Below are 25,608 nucleotides of genomic sequence, written 5' to 3' on the forward strand. Positions count from 1 at the left end.
GTTAGGAGATAACCTTTTGGTCGCTTTTATATGCTACAGAAACCAAACGCTGCCATCAATCAAATACAGTATAGCCATTGTCTACTCGGGGAGAAACGCACTCTTTCATCGACAAAATGCAACGACGCCTGAAGGACGGGGCGGAAACAAGTTCCCTACGCACTCCACAGCACTCGGTAGCTTGCGGATTTGGCTGTTTTCAGTTTGAATATAAAGGCAGAAAAGCTGTTTTGGTTAGTCAGAAAAGAGCGCTTCGGACAAGGGACACATGCGATAAAGAGTGGGTAATTCGACTGTAGATGCGTTTTTTCATTGTTCACTTTATTGATATTCTAAACTGGATTTTTCACACTATACATTGCAAACTCCAATCTTCATCTTAGCACTGAGAAAGGCCATGAGCACTTTCGCGATGACTTTCGGGAAATTAAATTACACTTAATTAAATCCACAGAGAGGAAAACGCTTTGCTAACTTTCCCGACAGTTTGTGGCGTGTTAGAAATTCTTGCTGGTCCATATATTACCGTTCTGTCAAAACTATAAATAGCTCAACACTGTTTGGAATGAGCACTACCATAACTGACAACTTAGTTTGATATGGCTCGGCGGAAAATCACTTAGATCAGGAGTCACACAACACAAAGTTGCTTATTGCATTCATCGTGATTCGTTAGTTTATTTGAGAGAAAACACTGTTCTTTGTTCTCTGTCCTCTGCAAGACTTAAACATGCAGATAGAAGAAATTAAGCATGAAAACCTGGGAATTATGATTTCAATATTAGTTACAATGTTCTGCTCTTGAGCACCGTTATCGTAAAGCATATTCCCAACGTTTCAAACTTTCAAAGTTTGCTTCTCTGTAAAGTCGTCGTGAAAGCGCCCAATGTACCAATCAACCTGAGTCTTGCATCTTCAGTGACTTGTTTTCTATATTTCCTTGTTATGTGCAGCGGACTACTTATCAATCCTCAGGTGTAGTAGTAGGAGCAGCTCCTGACTGTGAACCTTCTTTTCCGCTGGCTTTCTTCGTTCCTGACACGATGTCATCAATACGCAGCAAAAGCATGGCCGTCTAGACGAACAAAAGAAATGCATTTCAATTTAACGTTGCTTAAAGTAAAAAAATCAACGAATAGGCTTCTGAGTTTTCAGAGTTTTTCGTTTTAGATAAATCGTAAGAAAAACAGACAAAGCTGCAAACCATAATCTAATGACGAGAACCAACAAAAAACTCAACCAATCTATTACTGTTAGGAACTTCTCCTACTAACGCCGGTTAATGAAACCTTACGGGCCAAGAAAAATCTTGATATCCTTCACAGAATTATTCTTCTTTTGTCACGTGTGGTTTCATGCATTCTCGTTGGGAATTAAAAAAGGACAAGCACATCAGTTTACCAATTTATCGCTTCCACCGTCATTGCTCGTCGTACATGCCAGTTTAGAGATATAGGAGCTTGCTTACTGGTTATACCAATTTGCTACCTAGCAACTTGCTAAGATACACCATTCGCTAAGTTACAACAGTGCGACTTAAAGAAACACGAGTTTAACAGCTGTATTTGTCCAGCTGGAGAGACAACGAATTTTTCGGTCGGTTTAATTGAGCCAGCGGTATTTGATGACAGCAATGCTGCTTAGCAACAAACGATAGCCAAACAACGTTTGGAATGGTCGAGCAATGGCTGATTGAAATTACAAGAGTCAGAAACTCTTCTGGTACTTTGGAAATGGACGTTTTCCAACCGTGTAAGAATGATAACAAAGTTGTGTGATTTAGGCTAAATGTACGAACATGAAAAAAAAAACCAACCTCAATAGCAGTCTTGAGAGTCTGCGCTTTAACCGAGTAAGTGTCCCACACACCGAGTTCATTCATGTCTGTGATCTCACCAGTCTCTCCATTAACGCCCCAGGTCGTGTTACCATCTACAGCATGCTTTGCCTGTAAAAACATATCACAAATAATCACAACTGATCTTCCAGCAACTCCTAAAAAATGCTAATAAGGTCATGCGATGATAAGCGCAAAGCACGCGTTTCCTCCGTAAAACAACACGCAATATTCGAGCGTCGCGCTCGCTACGCATTTTTTAAAACAAGAATCCCACAGATAGAGCTGGCTAGTAAGCATGCTTACTCTGAGCGCAGTAAGAGTCCTGATAGTGTTAGCTCCACAGTTCTGAATCAGAGTGCGTGGAATCACTTCCAGTGCCTTGGCAACTGCTTTGTAAGGCCACTGTTGAACACCTGCCACTGACTTGGCTTTCTCTGTTAACACCTACAACATGATGATAAAATACATCACATTAAAAACATACAGGAATACTGACAGGTTTGAACTCTTATCGAACCTTTGTTGAACTTAAAAGTTAGGGAGCTTTAGTTAATTACACTCAATGTCGTCAATCACACCTTCGATTTTTCAGTAACACTTCAAGATGTGAAAATTATGTACTGGTATGTATTATTCAACAGTCTCTCCAATACTCTCACAACAGTCGTTTTCCGCTGTGTCAGCAAAACACTGGCAGCTGGCGACTTATATAATAAGCCTTTGTCAGGAGGATTGCTGACCTTCAGTCTTTGTTAAACAGAGAAAAAAAGGCAAACCATTGAGAATTGAACCAAAGAAGTATGTTTTTACCATATCCGCTCATGCGCCTGATATGCTGAAGTCCGGTCTCATCCCATAATTCTAATTGTGAAGCGCATTGAGCTTTGTAAATGCGCTATATAAGAACTTATATCAATCATTCATTCTTACGGTCTCTCCACTCAGCTTAGCTCATATTGAGTGCTGTCACTTTGGTGGTACGACATATGCAGCTACAGTGATTCATTTCTTTAATTTTCAGTTTCCTAATTCTTAACTCCAATATCTCATCAAGAAGAACTCACATGAGCAAGAGCCATCTCAGCTGCTCCGCCACCCGGGACTAGCCTGGGATCCAACATTACATTCCGTGCCACATTCATGGCATCATGAAGGTTGCGCTCAACCTAAATAAAACACACACAACCATCAGTATTGCAGTGGAAACGGCAGATTTGATTTCATAGCTGTTGGTAAGAGGTGCAAATGGAAGGGCGAGAAAAATATTAATCATGGACATGCTAAGTATTTTTGACTGTAACTGTGCACCATTTGACCAAATGTATGTGATCTGATATTGAGGGAAGGGATGTTTTTTTTGTAACAAATGGAGGCAAATTATACAAATTGTAGATGGTTATGACTCTGCGTACAAACAGTAGCACCAGAATGAGGTTTATACATTTCCTGTATTTTAATCTACCCTAACCTTGACTCTGTGCCATTGTTCGTCGGAATGCAGAAAGGTCTATTGATACTGTAAGGAAAAATAAGATGTTCTCGCCAAGTGGAGAAATCAAAGTACCTCATTTAAGATGTCTTTACTGGGTCCTCTTAGTAAGATTGTACATGCTTTAGGATTCTTGCATTCAGTCACAAAACAGAAGTACCTGTTAACAAACACATCAAATGTTTCAAGGCTTTGCATTAATCAGTTAACACTGAACTACATTTAAATATAGACGGTTATATTCATAATGTGAATAATTCATTTCTATTGTTTACTAAGATATGCTACATCTAAGGAGTAGTGTAACTGACAAAACAAAAAGTTTTTTATCTTTGTGATGTTTTTCATGTAGTTAAGGGTTAGTTGTATTGTCAGCAGCGATAATTCAGGTAAAGACTTACTCGTCTCCAAATTTGCTAATTTCAAATAATCCAGCCCCAGTACCAACATCTTCCTCTTTCAGTTCTTCTGTTCTGTTCACAATGGTTGCACCACACGCACGAGCAATACGGTTGTTGTCAGTTTTCCTGATGCGGCGTACTGCTGTAATGTCATTCTTTACCAGGTAGTGCTGAGCAAGGTCTACAACATTAAAATAAGGATACTGTTAATGAATGAATAACCACCCCACACACAACTGGGTAGTAGTAGTTATAGAGGAATAAGCAAAAGGAACTATTTTCTAGGTACAAACGTACATGTACGTTGTAAAAAAAGGAACTACAGTAGAACCCCGGTAACTCAAACTCGGATAACTCGAAAATCCCGCTAACTCGAACTAAATTTTGCTTCCCTTGATCAAAATTTGGGTCAAATTTACCCCGATAACTCGAATTCTGGTCCTTACAACTCACCACGGTTGCCCATTGATTAGAGCAACAAACAGATCACGTATTTGACAGCCATTTTTCACTCTTATCATAAGAATGCATGATCGTGTTAGAGTTTCTGACGAGATAAGTTCAATTTGCACTGTACATGTATACTGAAGTGCTGAAAAATCAGTAAAATATCAATTATTAAATTGGCAAATTAAATATTCAATTGACCCCAATAACTTGAGTTTCTGACGAGATAAGTTCAATTTGCACTGGACGTGTATACTGAAGTGCTGAAAAATCAGTAAAATATTAATTATTAAATTGGCAAATTAAAATATTCAATTGACCCCAGTTACTTGAAACCCTGCTAACTCGAACTGGTTTTCGTTTCCCTTCAGAGTTTGAGTTACCGGGGTTCTACTATAAAACTAATAACATCCCTCTGTAGTGCAAGCGTGCACAATATATTGTTTGTTTACAAGTTATAACAGGAAAGAAACTGATCAGACAAGCACGGTACTTTAAGAAATGTGAAGGTCAGAAAAGAATGAAATAATATTACTGAAGATATACATAGTATAAAACTTGGTTTACATTCTTTATTATGGATGATTATACCTGATACTCCCTTTTCCGTGAACACAACATCTGGTTTTAAAGCAATAATATCACTACAAACTCTTTGAATATATTCCTCTTCTAACTGGAGAATACGGCTGAAAAAGAGAAAAAAAAAGTTGAGCTCTAGATTGTCAATGAGTTTAGTGAAAAAACTGTGGCACTTTTTAACAAACATTTTCTGCTTCCAATGCATTTTGTCATCCTATGTAGGGAGGTTTGTTTCAAGGACAGAATATTAGTTACATACTTAAAGGTGTGTTTTAAATAATAATAAAAAAGACTTGACACAAAACATGGTGGGGCAGGTCTATAAAAGTGAAAAGGGAAAAATGAGAGGGAATGCATGTGAGACAAAATCAACTTACTTGAAGTCTGTATCTTGGGTGATTTCTAAGCTAGTCTGAAAGAGGAATGAATTAAGAAATGAAATGATGAACAGCACAAGCACATAACACTGTTATTTGCCAAAGACCTTAAATATACACAATAAGGATTAATATTCCATATATCAGCTGCTAAGCTCTTCCGGTTAAAAATATGAATTCTCCCTACTGGTTGTTATACATTTCATTTAACATTAGTTGTGAGAATTTAATGGTAAATGAAAAATGTTGTATCCCTTGGGTTACAGTGTACCACCTCCTGATTTCTTGCCACCAATGTGCTTCACAATGTGCTAGAACCACGACTAAAGCTTAATCATGTGAAAACATAGATCAACACTGAGCAACAAATTTAGTTATGTGGCACTGCAAATGTAACACAATGATTTACTAAAAAACTTAACTTTATTCCCTACCTTACAGCTGCAGTAACAAATAGTATAGTCTTTCTATTAACATTGTGCACACGTAATTAAAAGATGTCATTTACAATGTTATGGAATCTACACAAATGTGTTGTCCTTTAACCTGCTACTGCATGTATCACGAGGAAATCATGCAAAATGACATTTTACATAAAATACTGTTTAATTAGAAATTAGACATCATACCTGACTCTCTCCTTTCTTGTATTCCAGAGAACAATCCAAAAGAACTATCCTTGGGTTTTCGACTCTCCTACAAACCAAAAACAGATTATGCAGTAGGTGATACATTCTCTATACATGCTACATATATGTAATTAGTAGACTATTGTCAGTTCACTTGTACCTTTTCATTCTTGGATGAGTGACATCTTTGTTAACCATAACACCTGATAAAACACGCGACTCTTCAAGTTCACCTCCAGGAACCTATGTACATTAAAACATTGTGTCAGCTGATCTAGAGTTTTGTGGATAATTAAATGTGTACCTACAGACTACAATAATTATTTGTCACTGATTTTTCACAAACTGCACATTTGAAAACAGAATCAGACAATTGTTTGAATTTGATGCTTGCATGTTTTCATGGTATTCATTTGTACAATGCAACTCCTGCACTGGAATAACCACTTTAATAACAGCTTTACAGTTCTTTGAATTTACCAGAAATACTCACACAGGGCATCTTTTCAGTGAGTTCAGTTTGCAACTTCAAGTGTAGGTCTATGGCTACATACTTACAACAAATACATTATCCCAGAATTAATAACAATACCTTTTCCACTTTAGCATAGTTTTTAATGTCAATCTCTTTTCTGTCGCCTTGCTCTCTTACAACAGTTCGTACAGCATCTAAGGCTATATTACAGGCCAAGTCTCCCCTATAAATAGAGAAAAACATGTACAGTGTATATTAGTAAGTCATGTGATACTGAATTTTATTCTGATTTTGCAGGCAAAAAAAACTATTTCTATGTTTAACACTAAAAGCCATTTCATTGAAAAGAAAGCAAAAGCTATCTACCTTCAATGATATTACTAAATACTTGTAAGTTTCTTTTCAAAAGGCATGGAATGGCTAATTATAATGACATCTTTTTTATTTAGATAGTTACTCTATTTCGAGTAGAAACTATCACTTCCATGTACTTATGTTTTTCAATTAAAACTGTCTTATGTATCTTAGGTAATTAATTGTTGCTGGTTACTGTTAACCTACAATTTTGTTTTGTCAAATAGCATACATGTACACTATATCATCAGGCTGCATAATCTTGTTGATACCTGACCAAATGAACATGACACACTTGTATAATAGGAGTTGTGGCACTAATTGTGAAAACTCGCTCGGACTCGCCTGGCTCGCCTGGCTCGCCAGCCTCGCCTCGCTCCTTGTCACAATTTGTGTCCACAACTCCTATTATACAAGTGTGCGCGGAACGCAAGACGCCTTTCTTACCCCCCTCGCGAAACGAGTTGCAAAAAAATAATAGGAGTTGTGGCACTAATTGTGAAAACTCGCTCGGACTCGCCTGGCTCGCCTGGCTCGCCAGCCTCGCCTCGCTCCTTGTCACAATTTGTGTCCACAACTCCTATTATACAAGTGTGCGCGGAACGCAAGACGCCTTTCTTACCCCCCTCGCGAAACGAGTTGCAAAAAAGGCGTTGGCGGCACCTCTAACGGCCCGCAGCAACAGAGAGCGCCACCTGTGTGCTAGATTTATTTTTCAATTAAACAAATATTTTCTTTGGTATATACAACAGATGGCTGCCGCAAGATATTCGTCAGAAGTTTTGCAAGCTATGATGGAGGAAAACCTCCGTGAATTTCAAAGAAACCCCCAAAGAAATTTAACTTTTTTACTGGCCCACACCGATTTTGACGATTGGCTCCGTGTATGGAAAATGAACATACCCGAAACTGACATAAACAACAAAGATCTTTACACTTTTGCAAGAAAAAACAAAAAAAAGTTTTATGATCTTTTGGTAAGTGAAATTGAAGCCTTGCAAGCCATAAAAACAAGCTTTGGACTTGAAGTAAAATTTTCGATACAAAGAAACGGAGTCACGCAACACATGGAGCACTATTTTAGAGAAAGAGAACCACACGTTTTTACAAAAAACAACAAAGACCAAATAAAAAAAGAGTTTGACAAATTTATTGAAAGAGCAAAGGGAGAAATTGAGGCTTGGTCAGAGAAAGGCTCGGGGTGGAAAATTGAAAGAATAACAATGGCGTACATTAATGTTGCTCGTTATCAGCCATTGCGAGGTGGAAGTTATTTGCCTTTGCCCCCAAAATTGGCAAACAAAAAAGCAGTTATTAACGTGCAAAACAGGGATAACGAATGTTTGAAATGGGCTTTGAGAGCTGCATTATTTCCGCCAAGAGATGGGAAAAATCCGCAAAGAACAAGCAGATACCCAGTTGACGACGGAATAAACTACAATGGAATCGATTTTCCAACGCCACTAAAGCAGATTGACAGGCTTGAGGCGCAAAACAGAGGCCTTGCAATAAATGTGTTTGGATGGGAAGACGACTGTGTGACACCTCTCAGAACAAGCGAAAAAGAAAAAGGAATTTCTCGTATAAACCTTATGTTGATTGAGTCAGGATTAATACAGCACTACTGTTTTATAAAAAGAGTAAGCGCATTGCTTTACGATCAGACTAAATCACACAACAAAAAACACTTTTGCATGATGTGCTTGACCGGTTTTACAAGAGCAGACTTGCTCGAAAAGCACGAAGAAAACTGCAATGGAGTTAACGGCAGGCCAACAAGAATCGAAATGCCGGAAGATGGGAAAAACACTCTTTCTTTTAAAAACTATCAAAAACAAATGAAAGCGCCTTTTGTAATTTACGCCGACTTTGAGGCATTGTTAAGAAAGATGCAAGGATGTAAACGCGAAACGCCCGAGGACCGCCAGAAGAGAAAAGAACAAGGAGAAGAACTGGAAGACTTGAAGAAAAAAAGCTACACAGACAAGACAGAACAGCACGAGGCTTGTGGATTTGCTTACACAGTTGTAAGGAGCGACGGCAAAAACGAAAAACCTTTCGTTTACAGGGGAGAAAACGCCGTTGAAGTGTTTTTGAACTGTCTTTTAAGTGAAGAGAAAAAAATAAGATTTGAATTGTCAAAGCAAAAACCCCTTGTGATGACTTGGGAAGACTGGGAAAAATTCAAAAATGCAACCGATTGCCACATTTGCGAAAAAACGCTAATAAAACAAAACTTTTTAGACTCGTTGCCGGTATGGATTGGGAATAGTGAGGAACTTAATTACTTTGGGCAGCTACACAAAAAATGTTATTACAGGCGTAAAAAAGCAGTACAAGGTCTGGATACCAAAAATTACTATGTGCTAAAAAAGCTGACACAAAAAGCACACATAGCGGCCGCAAAAAACCAAAAAAATTGCTTGGCTTGCCACAAGCCGCTTATCCAGCCGAACTACAAAGATGTGGTAAAGGACCACTGTCACATAACAGGAAAGTTTCGAGGAGCCGCGCACAACATTTGTAACTTGATGATGAGAATAAATCCAAAAAATGTCCAAATACCAGTTGTATTCCACAACTTGAGGGGCTATGATGCGCACCATTTAATGCAGAAAATGGCAAAAATTTCAAAAGAGGCAAAAAAAGAGGTGGGGTGTATCGCAAACAACATGGAAAAATACATTTCATTTTCATTGGGCGGACTGCGTTTTATTGACAGCTTGAACTTTCTTCAAGGAAGTCTTGAAAAACTTGTAGAAGCGACACCGAAGGAGTCGTTAAACATAACAAAATCTATTTCAAAGCAGTCTGAAGAAAGTTTTAAACTTCTTTGCAAAAAGGGAATTTATCCTTACGAATACATAGACTTATGGAAAAGATTTACAGAAACAAGTTTGCCAAAAAAAGAAAAGTTTTACAGCAAACTTAACGACGAGCACATAACAGATGAAGAGTATGAACACGCGCAAAACGTGTGGAAAACCTTTGGCTGCCGGAACCTGGGCGACTACCACGATTTGTACGTGAAGACCGACGTGACCCTGTTAGCCGACGTTTTTGAAAACTTCCGAAAACTCTGTCTTGAGAAGTACGAGTTGGATCCCGCGAATTATTACACGACGCCAGGCCTTTCTTGGGACGCACTCTTGAAAAAGACAGGCGTGGAGCTTGAGCTACTTACCGACTATGAAATGCATCTTTTTGTTGAAAGGGGAATAAGAGGCGGAATTTCGATGGTAAGCAAGAGGTATGCAAAGGCGAACAACCCTTATGTTGAGGGATTTGACCCGAGCCAGCCAAAAAAATACATAACGTACCTTGATGCGAATAACCTTTACGGGTGGGCAATGAGCAAGCCGCTTCCGAAAAGCGGTTTTAGATGGAAAAAGGTTATGCCGACAGAAAAAGAAATAATGACAAAAAAAGAGTTTGCAAAATCTGGCTGGATTCTTGAAGTTGACCTGGAATATCCGAAAGAGTTGCACGACGCCCACAACAGCTATCCATTAGCACCAGAGAAAAAGAAAATAAACAAAGAAATGTTTTCGCCTTACCAAAACAAAACAATAAAAAATCTTGATTTGCACCCGCCAGACACCGAAAAGCTTGTTTTAACTCTTGAAGACAAAACCAATTACGTCGTGCATTACCGAAACTTGCAGTTTTATCTAAAACAGGGAATGAAACTCAAAAAAGTGCACAGGGTCTTAGAGTTTGAACAAGAGGCGTGGATGGAGCCGTACATCCGGATGAACACAGAATTCCGAAAAGAAGCGAAAAGCGTATTTGAAAAGAACTTTTACAAGCTGATGAATAACTCAGTTTTTGGAAAAACAATGGAAAACTTGAGAAACCGTGTAGACATAAGAATAGTGCGCAGCGACGAAAAAAAGAAAATAAGAAAATTAGTTGCAAGCCCATTGTATTCAAGGCATGTAATGTTTTCAAACGATCTGGTTGGAATAGACATGCGAAAAAGTAAGCTTTTTCTTAATAAACCGGTCTACACAGGCATGACCATCCTTGACGTAAGCAAGTTATGTATGTACGATTTTTATTACAACCACCTGAAAAAGGAGTACGGGGAGCGTTGCGAGCTTTTGTATACAGACACAGACAGCCTTTTGCTTGAGATAGAAACAGAAGACGTTTACGCGGACATGGCAAAAAACATTGACAATTATGACACAAGCGACTACCCAAAAGAGCATTCACTTTATTCAAACGAAAACAAAAAGGTGTTGGGAAAAATGAAAGACGAATGCGCAGGAAAACTAATTTCAGAGTGTGTTTGTTTGAGGCCAAAAATGTATTCAATAATGACAGAAGACAAAAAAAATATAAAAAAGGCAAAGGGGGTAAAAGAGTGTGTGACAAAGAAAAAAATAGATCATAAAAACTTCAAAGATACACTTTTTCAAAACAAGGAAAGCTTTCACGAAATGCACATGCTGAGGAGCTATGCCCACGAGATGTATTCGATAGTGGTAAACAAAAAATCGCTGTCGCCATTTGACTCAAAGCGATGGATAGTGGATGATGGGATACATACAAATGCTTACGGGTATAAGTTTTGCGAAACACCTACATAAACAGAACTTTTATAGCTTTTCTGAGCCCAAGGGGCTCAAGCACTAAGTGCTTGGTGGTAACTGTGTATTTGGAGGAATAACAAGCAATTCTTCACGCACGAAGCCGCGCTTTGGGCCATCGTGCAAGTAATAAAGCACTGGCTGATCAGGTTTAGTAACAGACCTTTCGATGCTGTAGACTTTTAATGACCAAATCGGATCTGTTGCCCTTTTTACGCCGCCTTCCAGCTCGCCAGGTTGGTAGAGGAAGCGCACATTAACGAGAGAGGGGAGTTTTTTTTTCTTTCTTGCCAACAGGTCTTGTATATTTTGAGGACGGCTTGGACGAAACAGCCTTTTCTTTGATTGCAGCAGCAGGTTTCTTGCCAGTAAGACTGGTTACTTCGTTGTTCAGAGCGGTAACAACTTCGGGAAGCCTTTTTACCCACGCTGTCGACCGCTGGCCAGATGGCAGGTTCATCTCGACACCGTACTGATAACCAAACAGGCGCCCTGCCAGTGTTTGATTAAAACGTTCAACAATAGCTTGATCTCTGTGAATGTTAACACGCCCGCGTCTAATATAGGTTTTGTGATTTTCCATTTCTTTAGTAACAGCTCCCATGAATTCGCGACCAGGGTCAACTTGCAGCATCTGTGGCCATTTTAGTGCACTTCGCCTGTAAATTGTCTGAAAACCTTTTGCAACCTCAGTTGAATCTTTGGAGGTCAAAGGCTCGGCCTCTTTGAAACGGCTGGCAACGTCAACAACAGTCAGAGCGTATTTGTAAACTTTTCGCCCTCGCGGCAGTTTGTCGTGTGGCAGAAAAAGAAGGTCCGCCTGGTGGACCGCGTTAGGGGTAGAAACATCGAATTTTGGGCGAGGAACGTATCGTGGTGCCGGTAGGTAGATCTGCCAAAGGGCCTGCTTAACTAGCCATTTTTTTGCGGCATCTTCGGAAACCTTGGCAGCCTCGGCTAATTTTTTTATCGCTGCAATTCCCTTCCAGTAGCCCTGGGGGCTATAGTAGACTTTCGAGATTTTCTTCGAAAAGTTTTGCTCCGCAAAGATCTTTGCATCCATGCGTATACAAGAAAAAAAAAGAAACGTTTAAAGAAACCGAAAGGCAGCGTACCCAAGAGCAAGAGCGCCTGCGCCAACAAACATCAGTTCACCTTGTTTCTGCTGCTCACTTGGCTGATAAAAATCAGAGAACTTGGGTTCTTTCGGAGGAATCATTTGTTTGTCAGGATGTGCCTGGTTGTAGAGTTTGAAAGCGTAGTCTGTGTTCGTAAAGTTTTGTTTCGCTTGCTGTTTGATCTCATTGTTGGTTTCGATCCAGTCGAGAAGCTTCGTGCGGTCGCGAGAGTACTTCGCGTAAGCTGCCTGGTAAGCCTCGAGAGCTTTGTCGTGTCTTTCTTTTTCTTTCAAAGCGGCGTCATCTCCGCCACCCAAAGCTCGAGCAAGATAGTTGCCGCCAATGAAAGCAGCAGCGTTCAAGATAGCTCCGCCAGCCATAATCGCTACGCTTGCCATTGTGTGTTTTTGTTCTTATATTAAGATATTTTTTTTTAATTGGTGGGGAGAATTTTCTGGTCCTCGAGATACTGTTTAAGTGCAACGCTGCCAGCCAGGACGGCTGTGAACTTTACATAGTTCATAAAACTGCTGCTTGGGTCGGATGTGAAGTTTTCTTTTACAACTTTTTTGGCAGCCCAGCCGATTCCGGCGGCAAGGCCAGTGAGAGTCGCGGCATCCATGAGTGTTTTTACGAGTTTGTTGTCAGACATGGTGTTTGTTATAAAATAAAAATAAATATTTAAATTGAAAAATAATTTTATGAATTCTTTTAATCTCATCAAAGAGTTCTAATAAAAAAAAAGTTAATTGCTGAAGTCAGAAAGTAAAACAGAAATCACTTTCTTTAAAACTTTAGTTGGTCAAACACATCATGCCACATGGAATAAAAGATTTTTTTCATTTCAGCACACATCAAACTTTTTGCTTCTTCAATCTTCTCTTTTCTTTTTTCTTCATTTTCTATTTTTTCATACTCTTTTTCAAGTTTTATAAAATCCTCATACTGCCTGTTTAAACTTTCCACAGTTTTTTCATCAATAGCAATAAAATTTTTTAATTCTTCTGGTTTCAGCTGGTTAAAAAAGGCTTTTGTCCCTTCCAAAGCAGCTGTTGCTCTTGCCTCATCTTCTTCGAAGAATTTCCCAAAGAACTCGGCACAGAGACCCAACAAAACAAAGCTTCCAAAATCCATTGGGTCAGGCATAGTGTATGTCTTCGTGTCGGTCATCGTGTTTTGTATACTTTAAAAAATCGAATGTTTAAATGAAAATTATTTAATAATTTTTTTAATCCATCGGACGGATTCCTCTTTTTGAGCCATTTTGGTTTGTTGGTTGCGGAATTCTAGAGCCCGTTTGGCGCGTGTCTGAAGAACGCGTTGCAACCCTTCCAATACTTTCTGCTGTAACTTGTGTGTCATCAGTTATAAGAGTTGGCGGAGCTTTAAATGTTGGACTTCTTTTTTCGTTTATAAAGGCTTTTATGTCTTCGCGTTTCACATAAGTTGTAACGATTGCAACGCCGATACCAAGCAAAGATATCCATTGATTTGTGGTGAGACCGCTTGATTGCGGCTGAGGCTCGGTCGGAGCTGGTTCCGTTACGGCAGGTGGTGTTACATTTCGCTTTGCAGCCGCAGATTTCTTTTCCTTTTCTTTTGCAATTATTGCAGCAGCCTCGACAGCAGCTTTTTTCTGTGCTTCACGAGCCTGTTTTGTTTTTTCAGCTGCAAGCTTGCCAGCAGCCACTCGCTTTGGATTTTTGGCAGGCTTTGTTGCTGGAGTTGTTGAAGTAACAGGAGAAGAGGTAGAAACAGGAGCGCGCCCTTGCAGCGCGTTAACTCCTTCGGAGTTACTTTCCAATTCACGTTGTTCGAGCTCGGCCATTATATTTATGAAAAAATAATATTTAAATAGAAATTTGCTCAGCAAGATCTTTTGCTAAGCAATTTCTAAGCATTGCTCATTAATTATTCAGTATTTTCTTAGCTTTGTTTAGGAAGTCTTGTGAGTATTACTCAGTAAAGGTGCCTTCGGAGCTTTTTTCCGTGGCGCCCTGCCGCTCAGAGGCGATTTCATCAAGATCTGACTGTTTTTTTGATGAACTTGCTGAGTCGTAATCAATATATTTTGCTGTTATCAAAGCAGCAGAAGCAGGAGCAAGAAGCTTGCCGTAATTGAAAGACAAACTGCCGACAAGATTGGAAAGCTCGCTGTTTATAATGTAGTCATTTTTAAGCTCTTTTTGTAAAGCTTCAATATTTTTCATGGGCACAAACAGACTTGCTAATTTTGTTGAAAGAGTTAGCGCGCTGTCAATAAGATTTTCCGTTGTCTTGGTGCCAACGTATGCCTCATATCTCTTGAAGTACTTTTCAACTTCTTTATCTGTCAAGCGCTTCACCTGCTCGTGTGTCAGCTGCACACCGATTGCTTCTTTGGACTTGCCTGTTGAAACAAGGATTGCAAGCTGTTCACGCAAAGCAGGAATGTCAGGGCCTTGAATGAGTGCCATAGCGCTTTCTGTACTTTCTGGTTCAGCTCCTAGCAGTTCCATTACGGAAGCTAATTCTTGTTCACTTGCAGCGCCCTTGACGCTCTCGGGAGGAGAAGTTGCGAACGGGTCAGCCATTTATTACTATAAAAAATATGTTCAATAAAAAAAAATTGTTCCGTAAGGGTGGCGATGAGAAATGACAAGATGCGAAAACTTATTTTTTTTTAGCTTTAAAATGATTTCTTTGTAATTCTCATGGGCAAGTTCGCCAGCGTAATCCTCAAAGATTGCCTTCGTGGTCTTGGCAGAGGGGGTGTAAAAGAAAACGATTGCCGCCACATTTTCGCGGAATGAGGCTGTTATGCTTGTCATTTTTTGAGTTAACACCCATATGCTCAAGCCTGCGTGGCGAGCAGAGAAAGCAAGATTCACCAATTCACCCGTTCTTCCCTTTACATCTTTCGATGCAGCACAGTCGTCGAGGATGATAAGCGTGTTCGTACCCTCAAAAAGAAATCTTGAAAGCCTTAACCAAGATTCCACCTCGTGCTGCTCGCAAATGAAAACAAAAAATCGAATATCTTCCTCAGCAAAGCGATAATAAGTCTTGTTGTGCTCGAAAGTCGGGCAGATGAGCACGATGTAGTCAAACTTGCCTCGGAAAGGGCCACAAAGCTGATTGACCACGTATCTTGTTTTTCCTGAGTTCGTTGGTCCCACAATGAGGGCGTTGAAGGGTATATTGGCAGGATCCATCTTCGTTCGTATATTATAAAAGCACAGATTCTAACTGCCTGCCAATTATATTCATTTGGGCGTCGCTGATTACGTAAATGTGGCAGTTCAAATTACCTGAGCCGCTTGCTTTCCTCTCTAGCTCAAGCTGGACACCGTCCTTTGTGTTCACAAGGCGCGTGCCGCTTCCGTGCATCGAGTGGTCAGCCATGGAACGCAGATCAATAAGAAGGCCAAACTTGTCTTCTGTGTAAAACTTTTGCAGAGTCATGTGCTGCGTTTTATTTTTTTCTTTCATGTAGAATCTTTTAACTTCTCCCCAAATGTCCATTCCTTCGATGCCATTGTTGTACAGCATGTTTGGCGAGCCGTTGACAGTGATGCTTACTTTTGTAAGGTCCGGGTTAATGTACTTTTCCGAGCTCCTTGCACCTTTGTTATATTGCTCAATAAATAGGAGCAAGATACCTTTCATGGACCTCCTCTGCGGGTTGACCCTTAGATTCAGACGTGTGTCGGAGCCTTTTGCAAAAGTCGTCACTTTATCACGCTGGATGTGGTCGTAAGCGAACTCTTTGCCGCCCGAATAAGCGCTGAACGCTTCATCTGCAATTTCCTCGCTTCTTATCATCTCGTACTCCAGCTGGATGTTTGTCAACTTGTATTTTAGTTTTGTTGTATCTGAGCCTCTGACCACATGTTCGGCTGCCGCGAGCTTCAGTTCGAACACAAGATCGTTGTATAGTGCCTGAGGATAAAATGCCCCATGGTCAGTTAAAATCTGGTGATCCAGGCGGATGCGGTATTTATTTCCATATATCTCATTCAGCTTTTTTTCTGCGTCCACACCTGAAGTTTTCTTATCGCCAGCATTTGAGCGAATTTTGTTAAGGTCCTCGCTCTGAATGCCCTCTGGCACCCTGTCGTCGCGCTCCTCCTGCGAAAGGAAAAAATCCTCAAATATTTTGTAGATGTCATAGCCCACCGTGTCCTGCACGACGGTGCCTTCGTACTTTACAACAAACTTGTCGACCAGAGCTCGGCTGACGTTGTCAACCAGAAAGTTGTTGGCATGGCCTCCGCTCAAGTCGATGTTGAAGCGCAGCGCCAGCGAGCCGGGCACAATGACCTCGTTTTCGTTCAGCTTGGGCACTGAAACATACAACGTTTCCTCTGGATTGGCTTCTGTGCGGTCAAAAGTGATTCGTTTTACCGCGCGCTCGGCTTTCAGTGCGCCGAGTATTTTCTCTGTGCGTCCCGGTCGAAGGTTTTCTTGAACAGCAGCCATCTCTCGATTGGTTTTATTGTTAAATTGAAAAGTTTAATTTGAAAATATATATAAATTACGTGATGGCGGAAGGTGGTGGTGAGTTTGGATACAAGGACACTGATTTGGACCGAGATCTTGACCACAACAGTGATAACGATGATGAAGAGGAACAAGAGGTCGACACAACCCGACCATTTCAGCCCGGGGAGGCATCCACACCCTACCATAAGGGTGAACAACATGAAATGCAAACAATGCAGCACGAACAGAGCGGGCTGCCAGACACATCCTACGTTGAAACACCTTTGTTGGGAAGCTTTATTCATCAAGATGACAAACCGGCAATGATTGACAGAGCTAAAGATTTTATCAAAAGAAAATTCCCCAAAGTGAACTTCGCAAAAATAGGCCCAATCGGTTTCAGCAAAAAGCCTGGCAATGATACAACAATCGTTTCATTTGGTGCAAAAGGTGGTGAGACAGAAATTTTAAAAAAAGATGGTAGTGGTCTTCTCAAAAAATTCACAGACAAGTTTAAAGCCTCCCTTGGGCCAGAAGCAGAATCTCTGATTGCTCAAGACAATGAAGAAATAAGAGAAAGGAGACAAATATTAAGAGAAGCTGAAAGTAAACTACAACAGGCAGAAACAATTGCCATGCAGAAAGAAAAAGTCACCCAAGAAGTAGAAGATCTCAGAATAGGAATCGAGCGAACTCAAGCCAAGATTGATCAACTTGGGTCAAATGTTGAAAATGAATCAGAATTGCGCAGACTTAAGCAACTGAAAAAAAATCTTGAAAAGGATTTTGAAAACGCAAAAAAAGAAGTTGCTGCTCTTGAAAAACAAGCTAAGCAAAAGGCAAAAGAAAAAACACGAGTCGACCAACTAAGGGCAGGCCTCGCTGCCAAAGAGAGCGAAAGAAACACTTTGCAAGAAAGGCTCAACGACACAAGAGCGTTGGATGATCTAAAAGAAAAAGAAGCCGAGCTGAAGCAACAAAACGAGGAAGATCAAGCTGTTATAGAGGATGAGAATGCATCCCCCACTAACAAACAAGCTGCGGAAGAAAGAGTTGCAGAAAGAACCGAGGAGCTCGGGCGTTTACAAACGCAGATTGCAGAAAGAGAAAGGGCGCTTCCACTTCGTGAGAGGATCAAAGAGATCTTCAAAAAACATGGCGTGACATTAACAGCAATACTTCTGGCTGCTGGTGTCACGATTGGTTCTGTTATTGGAGCCATTACAAACGCGTTGAAGGCAACCGGCAAAGCGTTGGGGAAAGGCCTAAGTGATATTGGCTCAAAGGTAGCATCAGCTCTGCCTGGTCTCATTGGCTCGATTGCGAAATTTCTTTTCAAAACCGCTGGTCAAGTAATTGGATTTCTTGCAGAGCACACCTGGCTGCTTATCCTTGCTGTGGTTGCTTTTCTTGTTGAAAAATACATCAAAAAGAGACGTTAACGCATAAGGGTGTAGAGCAAAGCTGCTGCTCCAACCGCGCCAACAGCGACAGTTGCTTTGTTTATTTCGTGTGAATCATTGGCTACGGCCTTCGTAGCTTTAGCGCTTTGCGCGTTGCTAGCTGGTGTTTCAGCAGCGCTTGCGGCGGGTGCCTGATTTTTTTTTGCTGTGGCGCTCTTGTGTATAGGATTTGAAGGGTGGCTGTTTGGTGGGTTGATTTTTGATTTTCCTCCGGCCATCAGTTTAAGAGCTGCTTTTTTTGTAGCTTTATTAACCTCATCATTCACTCCTAATTTCATCCCAACAACAGCCTGCTTAAGCTGGTTATTGTAACCAACAACGCTTTCTGTGTTTATCACCATACGAGCGGGCATCAGCCAGGCACCTGGGCAGACTGCAAGGTTAAGCCGAACCTTAGCCTGGTCGATGGCGAGTTGGTATCTTTGGACCGACTTTGCCAGATCAGGTTGCCTTATAGCGTCTTCAACCAACACGAGGAACTCACTTTGCGCTTCCTTTGCACGGTCGCCTGTTCCAAGTATGCTACTTCGAACGTTCACCTGCGAACCGAGAATACAGTAGACAAAAGCCTCTATCGACTGGTTTACTCTCGACAAACCTGCCTGAGTAAGCCCTTCAGTGCCGTTAGGACAAAACCAGTCTGCCTGTGCATATGCAGCGTCGTCTGGCTCGATGTATTGAATCAAGTTACCTTTGCTTGCAGTTCCACCTTCATCCGAAAATTTATCGTAATCGGGGTATTTTGCTCCAGTTTTGTTTGGTCCAATGTTAGTAAACCAGATATAAACGTCACCAAGTCCGTGGTTTGCGCCTGTTGTGAAACGGAAATCGCTTGACGGGTCGACACCGAACTCAGCACATATTCTTTTGTAAGAAGCCACGTCGTACTTGTTGTCAAACTGGCTAAACGTTGGGTCGCCAGGCAAGGCGCTTACGCTCTGAATCCCCCCCATCTGAAACAATATTCGCCTTATCGTGAAATAAACGTGAAAAAGGTAAAAATTTCGCACAATCGGTGGCAAGCTAAGAGATGAGTGTTCTTCATCGAAAATTTCTCGGCTTACCCCACTGCCTGTTGTCGCACACCAAACAGCAAAGTTAAGTTGCTGAGGCCAGTAGCCCATATTTTGGCTAGCAAGCCACCTTTTTGACTCTTTTCCTGATGTATGCTTCAGTTTTGTTTTTTGAAAAATCTCTCTTAATTTCGTTGTGAAATATTGGTCTGGTGTGACGTAGATGTTTATTTGGCTGTTAAATATTTTTTTCAAACTCGGTGCGGCTTCGTGAAATCCAACCGCGGGAATTGGCAAAGATGAGCCTTTTGCGCCGCTTGGTGACAGCTGTTGTGGAAAACCGCCTGAAATTTGATTCACCCCCAGTGCTTTTTTCATCTCTGGGCTCCAATATTTGCTGTCAGAGCCAAAAACATTTATCAAATGGCCTTGCCCTGCCTTGTAATAAATGTCTGCCGTTGCTGTGTGGTTGTACGCGAACTCAACCTGTGCAACAAATTTTGTTCGGTCAGCGTTTGGATATTTTGCAAGAAAAGGTTTCCATGCACTGTCTTTTGCCGCTTCAGAAATTTTAGTTGCTTCTGGGGTTTTCATCCACTTCATAAAATCTCTTTCTTTGGAATCAAGAAAAGTTAATTGAGAAATGTCATCAGCTCTCGGAATAGGCGGAGCCATTTTATATTAAAGATTTATTTTTCAAAAGATAATTATAAAGATGGTTGTGCTCACTGTCACCACAACAGAAAATCCTCATACTGTGAATTTCGATTATCCTATTCCAAAACCGAGCCACATCCGGCTCCTGTCATCTCATATACCTACTTGGTTCAATCTAAAAGAAGATGGAACAATCCTTGTAAAAGATGAAAAAGATACAAAAGAAAATACGGTAACTGTTCCCTTTGCAGCTGATTATTACACACTCGAAATGTTGGTGAGCTTATTTAAAAAGAAATTGGCTGAACATGATATTGAAACGACCACAGATGTTAGTACACCGCTTGTAATTAAAAATGAAAAGAATAAAAAAATAATTCTCAATAAAAGTATGTCTAATTTACTACTTGGGAACGATAATGTGGGGCATTTGGGAACTATAACTTATATAAAAAGATTAAATTCTCCCACAACTTATTTCATTCATTGCGATTTAGTTGACAGAGAACAGAATCTCTTTAATGGTAAACCATCTTCTGTTTTAGCTTGTTTCGACATCCGTGGAAAGTCTTACGAAAACATAAATTACAAAAGTGAACAGCCCAATGTCTTGCGTGACGTTATGGCTGATGCACAAGTGACATCTCTGACTCTTTCGATTAGAGATGAGAATGGGAATCCATTCGATTTTAACGGCTCAAATCTTACATATGAGTTGGAATTGAATTAAATTAAATACAAAAATAACTTTTATGTATACGAGACCATGTCATCTGCTAATGTTCTCCCGAGTGCCCCTGCTTATGGTGATCGCGAAGAAACACAACTTTATCCAAGCCTCCCAACAAATGCCGAGAATTTTCGGCTGACTGAAATAAGTAAAATTGAAAAAGAAATATCCGCTGAAGCTGAGCATTACAGGCTTGTGTTAAAAAAATATAAAAAAGTCCGGAAAGTTATTCACTATTCCGTGGTCTGTCTTGGCGCCGTGACGGCAGCTCTGTCTTCTGGAGCTGTTGCGACTTCACTTACTGGTGTTGGAATTGTTATCGGCGTGCCTGTTGCAGCAGTAGCAGGTATATCTGGCGCAGCTTCCACTGGCCTGTTAGTTATCAACAAAAAGCTTGAACGTAAAGTTAATAAGCACTCAAGAATCCTCGCTCTGGCTGTTGCAAAACATGACTCAATAAACAGCTCTGTCTCACAAGCTCTGAATGATAATCGTGTTTCTGACAAAGAGTTTCAACTGATCTTACGAGAAATGCAGAAATATCGTCAACTTAAAGAGACTTTACGTTCAAGCTTTGCACACAAACAAACAAATTCACAGCCAGACATCGAAAAAATACGACAAGAGATCATGAAAGCAGAAAGACAAAAAATGAAAAAAAAACTCCTCGAAAGCACCACCGACATTTCGAAATAAAATTTCAGTCCAATAGAACATTTTTTCATTTAATGAAAGAATGATTGTCTGCGCTCATCTTGTTGTTTACTTTGTGATGGAAGCATTGTCGTTCGAGTTGCAAAAAAATGTTCGAGACATAACCCGCGATGTTGTTAATTGCCTGAACGAGGCAAAATAAAAGGTTACAGCGCACTTAAAGTGACTTTCAGCCGAGTCGAAAGGATTAAATCTGAGTGTGCAAAAAATACAATTAAGTTGAAGCGAACAGCGAGAAATTGCGTGACCCACGGGGGCATGCAAATTTTTTTTGTGTGCGTGGGTGTACAAAGTCGGGGGATTACCCGAATGATATTTTTAGACTTTTGTAAGTTGTTTTCATTCCTGTGTGCTTAAAATCTGAGTTCTAAGCACTCAGGAATGTAAAATCTATTGTTTTACACGTGCACAACTATTGTTCTTTTGATTTAATGCACGTGACGGCCAATTGTGAGTCATTGTCACTAAAAATAGCTTAATGATGTCATTTTCTTTACTCTGTATATAAATCAAGCTAACACCTGGATATCATAAAGAATGACGAGCCAAACGCCGACAGAACGTGTTTTACTTTACAATCCTCGAGTTTATCAATTTTTGGAAGAAGTGGCAACACAAACAGTTACTCCACAAGAGAAACGACAGATAGAATACCAAAGAATCTGTATTGCAAGAAAAAAAAAAGCCTGAAAAAGATCAACAACATCGAGAGAGCAATACGCGGAAAACTTAATTTATGCACTCACCGGAGCGTGCAAGTTTTGTTTAGCTTGTTAAAACGTTTGCGACAACACTGCTGTCTAATTTTTTTAATTTTTCAATCAGCTCGTCTGTTAAAAAGATTGTTATTTGTTTTTCATTTTCTTTAGTTTTTTTGTATGTTGTAAACGCTTTTCCACGAGATCTTTTCAAGTTTTTCTTTACATTCAAGTTAATTTCTCCAGTTCTCCCTCTTCCCATCTTCGTTTACTCAATAAGAGCATTTGTTCAATAGTAATTGTTTCTGGCACAGCAATTAAAGGTTGGTTGTAATTTAATACAATGGCGCCATACAACGATTGGTACACTGTCGGGTCCGGCGAATCTGCTTCAGGAAGTTAGGAATGTGAAAGCCACTCACATTTTCCTCCTTTTTTTTACCATTTCCACGCCTGCTTTCCCGATTTTTTTGTTAGTTTTAACCATGCTTTGCATAACGATTGCAGCTTTCTTTTTCTTAAGTTTTCTGGGATTAAACGTCTTTTTTTGCAACTCGTTTCGCGAGGGGGGTAAGAAAGGCGTCTTGCGTTCCGCGCACACTTGTATAATAGGAGTTGTGGACACAAATTGTGACAAGGAGCGAGGCGAGGCTGGCGAGCCAGGCGAGCCAGGCGAGTCCGAGCGAGTTTTCACAATTAGTGCCACAACTCCTATTATACAAGTGTGTACATGTTGATTTTATCAAATGTACAGTTTGCATAAAAAGTGAGCAAACCTGGGTATTAAGTTACCCCAAGGCTTGTGAAGGTGTAGTACACTGTACAAAAACTTATGGCTATATAAAAAAATTAACAAAGATACATGTACAATGTACTAACCAGTGGTGTACAAACTTTGTTCCTACAGAGCTCTCGACTATCTTCAACATTTCCTCTCTGTTGTCAATATCGACAGGAACACTGATTTGATCTCTGAGAATGTCTAACATGTCATCCATGGCTTGTCTGTAAGCTCCAATAATCACTGTAGGATGCATCTGATCAGCCAGGAACTGTTCAGCAACAGACATCATTTCACCAGCTGCAAGACACCACAGTCAACACAATCACACAAGTACAGTTTCTTTCCTAACTATGTACCTACATTGTATGCATGTACTTTATCTCCCTCACAGAAAAAGCCATAATTTAAAAGCTGCAGTTTTGTTTATGTGGTTGCGCTAATCACACAATTTCTGCGTAATAAGGATGCGCAATGCAATACTTAAGAATCACTTTTATAAATAACATTACCAAGAATAATAACAGAAGTAGTTCCATCCCCAACTTCTTCATCTTGAGTTCTACTAATCTCAATCATTGATTTGGCGGCTGGATGCTGCACTTGAATCTTGATATTGGCATAGAACAAACATAAGAATAATAAACTGATTATTAAATGATATCAATTAAATAATTTATAGAGTTAAATTTTCACTTATTAAAAAGCTGTGTGGGATTTTCATGGAATTGCTCCATACTAAACTAAACTTTCTTGTACATGGTCACCTCTTTGCAATCCAAATTTTGGGCAAAAAATTTTCGACATCTTTTTTGGGCAAAAAAGCATGTCAAACCATACAAAAAAAAAATAAGTACACTGTGTTCCAAGGGGGTAAGCAAACAGAGAGGCTGACTATGGTTGTAACAGTTATTAATAAGTCTTCAATAATATTAATTCAGTTTCAAATATCTGCATTATGTTTGATCTGCGCATGAATATGCAATAACATTGTATTTCAAGTAAGCATGCTGAATTTAAAAGAAAGAAAATAATAAAATGATTCCTACCTCACGGAGAATTGCATTTCCATCATTTGTCATAACAATTCCTCCCATAGGATCCATTAACATCTGATTAAAAAAAAGATATTGTTATTAACAAAAGTCTCACAATTTTTATTACAAGCTGTCTAGAGCAATCCTTTTATAAAAATAATATTGCCATTACAGTCAACTCTCGTTATAGCGGACACGCTCGGGGTGTCGTTTACTGTCTGTTATAGCGAGAGTCCATAATAGCGGGAGTCATTTCCAGCCAAACCTCTTTTGCCGGGGAACTGGATTTTGTCCGTAATAGCGAGCGTCTGCAATAGCGGGGTGTCTGCAAGGCGAGAGTTGACTGTAATGCAATTGTCCTGGAAACCCCCATCCTGGAGAAACATCGGATGGGGGAGACAGGGAAGGGGCATTAGCCACTGAAAAAAACTATACAGGGAACAAATTTTTATGCTAAATCCCCACCAAAAGAGGATGCATCATTGATTAAATCTACTAAATAGTACTAATCTCCAGGTGTCACCCCATCAGGCAAGGCAAAGAATCAAAGCCCCCTCAAAACCCCATGCATACATCGTGTCTCCCTGATATACAGGGAGGGGATGGGTTTCCAGTGAAAAGTGCATAAACAGTTTCAACTATATCAGCCTAGGTGTTGTATTGAATAACTCATCAGTACCTCATGCAACAATGGGAAAAAATGTCAAATATATGACTGTTCTTAGTATGGCCCGCTTTAAAGTTCTTCCAACACTGCCCAAATCTCAGTTCAGGGTTTCAGGAATTGAAGTATATGTACATGTAGGTCCGTCATGAAGCACATTTACAAAGTAGGTGAGATCTGGAGAAGCCACTGAATAACACTTTACAGACTTTAGACTGATCTGAAGTAGTGACTTGACATGAACTGACATAACAGCAGAATGAGTGCTCACCTTTAACATTGCCTTGGGTCCTAAACATGTCCGAATTATGTCTGCAATAGTCTGCAAACCAAAGACACTGTTTTAAGTAAATGAAGGTTTTCCAGATGAATAACACAACCCTTATGGTTTTGACAAGATGATCTAGATTTCACGGCAACACCCAGTACAATTGTTTTGATAACTGGGGAAATAGTGTGATCCTGTGTACATTTAGGGTGTACATGTTACATTCAAGACTGTATAACATATGGCGCATTTTACAAGCATTTTTCCGATTACGATATAAAGAACAGGCATGAGCTAGGAATGATATGATTCTTGAAAACCTTTCTCGTTTTTACCCCGGGTTTTTACTGACCTTTGCTGCTTCTACATTTCCAAGTTGTACTTTACGACCAGACTCTCGTCTTGTATTTTGATCTAAGAAAAAACACGAAGGCTTAGTTAGCAATATTAAAAATAAAACACACGGGGGGAAATATATACATACTTAGAACAATAAGAGGTGTCCCTGACATTTTTTCAACGCTTCGAGAAGTCAAATAACTACAAAACTTTGAGCCGGTTTCTCCCTAGATTCAAGATGGCGGATGCACGTGTTAGCAAAACGTCACATATTACCCAATCACAGATAACGATACAACTCGTGTCCAGCTGTTACCTTAGCCAATCAAAGACACCGATACATTGTAAGACTAAAACTTGGTTCCAGTACTTTTCGGTTTCTTGTCAGGAGAAGGGGCGCGGCAGATAAGATTCCGCCGGTCGCCGTTCGATCGTTTTTCATCATATTCCATCTTATTTTCTAGTCTGTTCAA

The 25,608-nt window shown here is 40.1% G+C and overlaps 1 protein-coding gene across 1 annotated transcript; it reads right to left on the minus strand.

Moving 5' to 3' along the window:
• Positions 1–300: 300 nt before the first annotated feature.
• On the minus strand, positions 301–25,387 carry LOC144657990 (T-complex protein 1 subunit gamma-like). Its single transcript, XM_078518324.1, has 17 exons — positions 25,281–25,387; positions 25,149–25,210; positions 24,800–24,850; positions 23,877–23,939; positions 23,340–23,436; positions 22,926–23,127; positions 6,358–6,463; positions 5,926–6,008; positions 5,766–5,832; positions 5,137–5,171; positions 4,769–4,866; positions 3,731–3,911; positions 3,405–3,489; positions 2,905–3,006; positions 2,144–2,284; positions 1,817–1,948; positions 301–1,075 (listed from the first exon to the last, which is right to left on the minus strand). The coding sequence occupies exons 1-17, from the start codon at positions 25,306–25,308 to the stop codon at positions 965–967; spliced, it is 1,644 nt and encodes a 547-aa protein (XP_078374450.1). The 5' UTR covers positions 25,309–25,387; the 3' UTR covers positions 301–964.
• Between the last annotated feature and the right edge of the window lie 221 nt (positions 25,388–25,608).

Source organism: Oculina patagonica, chromosome 1 (assembly GCF_052425735.1).
Source record: "Oculina patagonica isolate OP01 chromosome 1, crgOcupat, whole genome shotgun sequence".
NCBI classification, from domain to species: domain Eukaryota; kingdom Metazoa; phylum Cnidaria; class Anthozoa; order Scleractinia; family Oculinidae; genus Oculina; species Oculina patagonica.

Bases quoted from the DNA above. Each gene is read 5' to 3' on its own strand.
- LOC144657990 (XM_078518324.1), bottom strand. From the start codon at position 25,308: ATGTCAGGGACACCTCTTATTGTTCTAA. The intron at 3,912-4,768 runs GTATAATCATCC...TTAATGTTGTAG, and splicing joins CACGGAAAAGGGAGTATCAG to ACCTTGCTCAGCACTACCTG. The intron at 2,285-2,904 runs GTGAGTTCTTCT...ATCATGTTGTAG, and splicing joins CTGAGATGGCTCTTGCTCAT to GTGTTAACAGAGAAAGCCAA.